Source organism: Chiloscyllium plagiosum, chromosome 13 (genome assembly GCF_004010195.1).
Source record: "Chiloscyllium plagiosum isolate BGI_BamShark_2017 chromosome 13, ASM401019v2, whole genome shotgun sequence".
NCBI lineage: Eukaryota > Metazoa > Chordata > Chondrichthyes > Orectolobiformes > Hemiscylliidae > Chiloscyllium > Chiloscyllium plagiosum.
The window spans coordinates 34,513,391-34,520,006 of NC_057722.1; the positions used below are offsets into that span (position 1 = coordinate 34,513,391).

Consider the following 6,616-nt stretch of genomic DNA (forward strand, 5'->3'; position numbering starts at 1 on the left):
CAAGATCTCTCTGCTCATCCACACTACCAAGTATCCGACCGTTAGCCCAGTACCCCATCTTTTTGTTACTCTTACCAAAGTGAATCACCTCACACTTAGCTACATTGAGCTCCATTTGCCACCTTTCTGCCCAGTTCTGCAGCTTATCTATATCCTGCTGTAACCTGCCATATCCTTCCTCACTGTCTACAACTCCTCTGACTTTCGTATCATCCGCAAACTTGCTCACCCAACCTTCTAACCCCTCCTCCAGGTCATTTATAAAATGACAAACAGAAATGGTCCCAAAACAGATCCTTGCGGAACACCGCTAGTGACGGCGCTCCAAGATGAACCTTTGCCATCAACTACTACCCTCTGTCTTCTTCCAGCCAGCCAACTCCTAATCCAAACCTCCAACTCACCCTCAATGCCATCGACGAGGAAAACCAAGTTTGCGGTAATAGTGTAATGGGCAAGCTTATGGAATGCATTTAATTTAGTTTTCTAAATCTGACTTTGAAGTTGGAATTAGCACCTGCTAGTTTCTGTCCTTTGCCTGAGTATACAGCAACTTGCACATAAATGAGGTGAGGCAAGAATAATATGTTAATTCATGCAAATTGGCCCCTTACCACTCACTCGTGAGATTCTCACCTAGCCATTAAAACCTTAAGTGGAAATGTTGAGCTTTTATTTCTTGACGTGGAGAATCTAATTTCTCACTTGTGCTGAATTTTTCTAACTTGCTCACTATTTCACATGGCATTTAGAGGCTGGGAACATTCTACCCATTAAACAGATACTTAGGGAGAGCATTAAACCTGCCTAAGGGTGAAATTGGAAGTGAGGATGTTACTTAATTGGGACGGCCTGTGGCATGTGGGGACCCTGTCAGCCCCAATCCTTCCAAGTAAACCTGTGGCCAGAAGACCCACAAATGTATTTTGACCTTGTGTCAATTAAGGCCCTTAAGTGGTCAATTAATGCCTAATCCTACCAAGGCTGGTGTTACAAGGGTTGTTTGTGGTCTCTAAGGAGGATCCCTTATTCAAAGGCCTTCCCTTGATCCAGGGAATCAGCATTGGGTAAGGGCTCCGCTGAGAGCTACACTTTGCACATGCTGCTGACTTCCTTGCCTCCTATTTATTGCAACCCCAATACTGTAAACTGCTTCCCTCCACAAATCAGCGGAATCCAGGATTCCATGGAGATTTGAACACCATGTGAGTGTCTTTTCCTCATCCGCCACTCCCTCTCCAATGGTGTTGCTAAGCAAAACAACACTCAGTCACTAAATGGCGGGTAGCTGTTGGTAAGTGGGACATCCTACACCCATGGTTGGAAACCAGTGGAAGACCCAGCAGCAAACTCTCAACTATCTGATTGGTGCTTAATAGCACTGCGAGGAGGAGACAACACAACGTACTGCCAGCTCTCCAGGTGGGAGTCAAGATCCCTTTGTGACTTTGTTACACGTAAAAACACAAAGGCATTCTGGCTTTATCATGAATCAAAGGATTGTAAGGAGGGAGAAGATAAATATAGAAATATAAATTGGTTAACTTAGTAGCATTAATTGGGGAACAGATAAAGCTGGAATTGGTATCAGTGTACCTAAAAAATGTAACATTATTAGGCACAGTTAACATGGATTTATGAAAGGGACATCATGCTTAACAAATCTGTTAGAATTTTTTGAGGTTGCAACTAATAGGATAGATAAGGGGATCTAATAGATACATATTTAAATTTGCAAAATAAATTCCATAAGGTACCATGTAAGAGGTAATAACATAAAATTAATGTTCATCAAATTGGGGTAATATATTGGATCAAGGATTAATTAACAAATAGAAAACTGAATCAAAATAAGTGGGTAATAATCAGTTTAAGAGACATTAACCAGTGAGCTATTGCCAATGTCAGAGCTTGGGCTTACACTTTATAACTGAGATAAATGATTTAGACTGGGGACTAGGCATATAAGTGTCCATTGTCTGGTGAGGATATAAACTTAGACGGGAAAGCATACCAAGAGGAGGATGGAGTGACATGCAAAAGGTTTAGGTAGGTTGAGTAATTTGAGCATACTGCAGATGGAATTACAGAGAGATGTTTTCTTAACCTCACTCCCAAATCAGCATCTGCTTCTCAGCTCTTTTACATTCTAACCTGCACCTCTATGTCATCTAAACTTTGCATCAATTTCACCCCGATTTTTTGCAAATTCCGAATCTATTTCAATAGTGCATCACAAAGAAGTAAAAACCTCTGGAATCTTCAAAAAGCTTAACATCTCTCAACAATCTGAACATTTGGTCATCAAAATTGAAAACACTTCAAAAAAATATTGATTTTCTCTTTCATTGACATTTAAGCTAGCCCCTGGTATAACTAACACAAATGTTATCTGTATATTGCAATGGTTAACATTGAAAAGGATACAAAGAAATCCACCAACAGTACTCCAAAGCTACCTAATAGCCAGGCCAGATGATGGAGGATGTATTTTTTGGCTGATACTTTGTTTTCGGGTACTTTCACTGCCACACTCAGTCCGTAAGTTGTATTACCCAACATTGCCAGTGCAAACAGCAAATAGGATGTACCTTCTGTGGATTTCCTTTGGAACTGCAATGATCAGAATATATAAACCATGCCTTTGTTTAATACAGTGAACTTGTAGTCTAGCCATTCATAAGGAAATAAAGGCTCCTTTAAATATTAAACAATAAAATTGTTATTATTGAACCCTTCTGGCAAGCCACATTTGCATATTGCAAAATAAATTATTGTATAATATCACCATCAGATCAAGACAACTGATTTTTGACCAATTACAGTAACATGGATTTCAACAAGAAACGGCACAGTGGCTCAGTGGTTAGCACTGCTGCCTCACAATGTCAGGGACCTGGGTTCAATTCCAGCCTTGAGTGCCTGTCTATGTGGAGTTTGTGCATTCTTTCTGTGCCTGCATGGATTCCCTCTGGGTGCTCTGGTTTCCTCCTGCTGTCCGAACATGTGTAGGTTAGGTGGATTGACCATGCTAAGTGACACATAGATGAGATGGGTTAGCCAAGGGAAATGCAGGATTATAGGGATAGGTTTGGATGCTGATCAGAAGGTCAGTGTGAACTTAATGGGCCGAATGGCTGCTTCCACACTAGGGATTCTGTGAAGTTCAGTCCCTAAATGGAAAGGTTCATAATTCACAATGTGCTGACTGCATGGACTATGAGGATATTATTTTTGTGTTAGCAAATTCCAGGGTTGCAGTTTGAATTCTTGTGCTTCTCACCGAAGGGAAGTAATAAGTAAATAAATGTTGTATTCTTTGGTAACACCATGATGACAATACAGGAAGAATGAAAACGGAAGGAAATAGTGTTTTTTTCTGATTCTGAACAAACCAAAAAGCCAAGACTCAATAAATTTCTTACATTTTTGTACAGCTGTGGAAAACGAGAGCCAAGATAAAATATGCAGGACATGTAGCCACTGATGTAACCCATGAATTCAACAATGTCAAAAGTACCCTGGAAAACAGGAAAACAAAACAATTCACACATAATCTGTGTCAAAATTAAATGAATATTATAAATCTAAATAAACTAGAAGCTACAAAACATAATATTTGTTCACAGTTAATGTTTTTAAATTTCCAGGAATAAAATACAAAAGATATGCAGATGACAAGCAAGATTTTGACAATGTTAAAGACTTGTTTGAGTTTTTGAAATTTTAAGTAAATAGCATTTTCTTTCAGGAGTACATTAAAAACAAATGAATGGTATTAAAACAATGCCAGTGTTAACACAAACCCTTTGTCCTGGATGACTCCTATTATGGTGAGATATTCTCAATAAATGTAATATAGTCACCATTGCAATCGCACATAACAGAACCCAGCAAACACAGAACCACTTCAACAGGGAAATCGCTGAAAGACAAAATATACCAGGGCTTATAAAAGTTGAAAACAAAGATCTCCATAACATAGCAGTTGAATAGATGTAAAATATATACACATGGCAAAAAACATGAATGTGGTATTGTTGCTCTGTTGGAGGGAAAAAAAAGCTATTAATATATAGAATGTGGGAGGTAAAATAACTTGATGGCCATTGAAAAAAAGTAGATGTGCCATTGATCAAAACACTCTTGTACTAAGGCAGACACTATGTCCTAAGATACAGTGTGAATGCAGTCTCAGGTTACATGAGCATGAACTACACTGCTACTGAGACTGTTAACAGTACACTAGCCCTAGCTCTATCTCCCACAAACTCCACTTTCATCCAGTCCCCATGACAGCATCATAGTGGATGGTGCTTACTGAGTTCCAAGGACTAACCCTTACAGAACCTTTTAGACCCTGTTATAACATTTCCCCCAAAACAATTGATTGTTATCATTATTATATTGGTCGTTATTATATTGTTTACATCTACCACCATCTCATCGCTCCACACACCTTTTACTTTAAAACATGTTCCCTTTGGAATCGGAAGAGTGGGAATACATTAACTTGGTGTTTCTGACGGTCTCAGGCCGGTGGTCCCTCTTGGACTAAAGAGACTTTAATCCCTTACATTTGTTACATGGAAGACTCTGGTTATGATCATAACTGATAGTAATATTGGACAAATCAGATCCAAACATGAAACCTGACTTTATTGATTTTTTTTATTTTTGCAGTTGGCTATTCTGGCGGTTAGTCACTGAAATATATTTACGTGAGGATACAGATGTTCTTTAATATCAGAACTTAACTATTTTTTGTGAAATAAAGTTATGTACATATAGAAAATAGAACGACGGTACCCACGAAAATCAAAACTAAAGTTTCAATGTGCTTCCCAACACCATCCATTAAACTAAATCCGACAAAAATAAACACTCTTGGCTCAGTTTTTTTATTAAGTCTCTACTTAACACTTTCCAGTTTCTCTCCTTCAGGGCTGTTAAGATTTGGTTTTTAAGATTCCTTTCCAGGTTCACTGGCATGAATCTCTCATAATTCTGATAGCCTAAACATTCTCAGTTATAAAACAACTTGAAGAATTTGATACAAACTCTCCCAAGTTGGAAGCTCCACAGTGAAACACTTATGCTGAGATGACAGGTTCTCCTGAAGAGACTGCTAGGAGACACTGTCCTACATTCTGAACTAAAACTTTGAATCATTTGTTTTGAAGCCAAAACTAAGTTAATAGCCTTAATGTGTTTATTCTGCCTTTCATAAACCCAAAGGTGTAAACATTTTATCCGTTGCAGGGGCTCGCCCAGGCATTCACTTCATTCACATGCCTTCTTGGAACAAACATATTTAGGTCACTATCCAAATGCGACCTTTTACAAAAAACTTGACTGATATGATCCACACGTCCACATTATTTTGAAATTCAAATTCAGAAGTACTATGTAAACATACATTCCACTTTTCATCACATTTCAGTGGTGTACCTATATTCTTTATAGCTGTCATTTTTGCTCCTTGCTGTAGCAGACATTTAAAAAAAAACTTCAATATTTGCTCATTGTTAATCCTTTCTTAATGGTATCTTCCATGAAACTCTTTGTACCACATCTTCAATTTGTGTCAATGGAATTTGGTTCTAATTCCAACTACAGAGCTGAGTTGAAGTAGGTGAAGTTAACAGTTCAACTTCTTCATCATTTTTGAGTTTTCTCCTGTCCATTCAGTGATTGAAATATTGCTGAAACCAGCTAGTTTACTTACGTGGAGATTCATTCTTGTTTGATGTGATAACCTTCATTGTTGGGAAGTCTTTTTTGCAAGGTGGGGATGTCAGATATGAACGGATTCCTTCTTAACCACATTAGCACCTAATGTCAGACTTGAAATTATCATAAATAATTGTCCATTGTGCTGTGTTGCAATCTGACTCCATTTAGTTCCAAAAGCTTCTATTGATTTGTGTCACGTAGGTGGTGTAAATATTGCCTCTTTGTTTGCACTTAATTATGAACTTAGTTGCAATTTGGAATCTGAAATTTCTTCAGTTTTGAATGCAATGGAAAACATATCAGCCAATTACCTCTGCCCATCCCATTTATGGTAGAAAACGTTTAATTACAGTATAACTTTAGGACATTCTATATTTTTTTTTGCTTGGATTCTACCATGAGCTTACGCAGTCTAGTGAAAGTTACTGCCAGCTTTTTCTTAATCTTTTGTTGTTTAACCTCTTTTACCTTTTGAATGAGACTATGAGATCTTAACCTCTGAGTAAAAAGTTTTGACTGTGAAGTCCATAACCCCTTGGATTTCTTATGTTGGAGATACCCCCAGACCATGTAGCTGAATTGTTGCTTGTTGTAAGCAGAGTTTTGTCAATGAAGGCTATGTGACACTTTCTCTCATATCTAACTTGGAATTTGTGAGATGGCCATAGATATATATGTTTGTATGCCAAAAACATTTGGTCTAGGTCACTAATATCCCTTGGGAAATTTTGAATTTAACTTCTACTGGAAACTAATTTTACTCCAATTAAAGTTTTCATTGGATAGCTCTTCTGTCTTTTGCTCTACTGAGACTGTGTCCTGTTTAAGGCAGATTGCTGAAAGTGACCAACTTTCTTGTAAGAAAAGCAACTGGTGTGAA

At 37.9% G+C, this 6,616-nt stretch overlaps 1 protein-coding gene across 2 annotated transcripts in view; it reads right to left on the reverse strand.

Moving 5' to 3' along the window:
• Positions 1 to 6,616, reverse strand: part of LOC122555908 (lysosomal amino acid transporter 1 homolog) — a 47,240-nt gene that overhangs the window by 4,236 nt on the left and 36,388 nt on the right. For both annotated transcript variants that reach the window (XM_043702174.1, XM_043702173.1), the window contains exons 6-8: positions 3,807 to 3,925; positions 3,426 to 3,521; positions 2,428 to 2,613 (exon numbers count right to left, since the gene is read on the reverse strand). In XM_043702174.1, the coding sequence (XP_043558109.1) occupies positions 2,428 to 2,613; positions 3,426 to 3,521; positions 3,807 to 3,925 (401 nt within the window). The remainder of the gene's footprint in view (positions 1 to 2,427; positions 2,614 to 3,425; positions 3,522 to 3,806; positions 3,926 to 6,616) is intronic.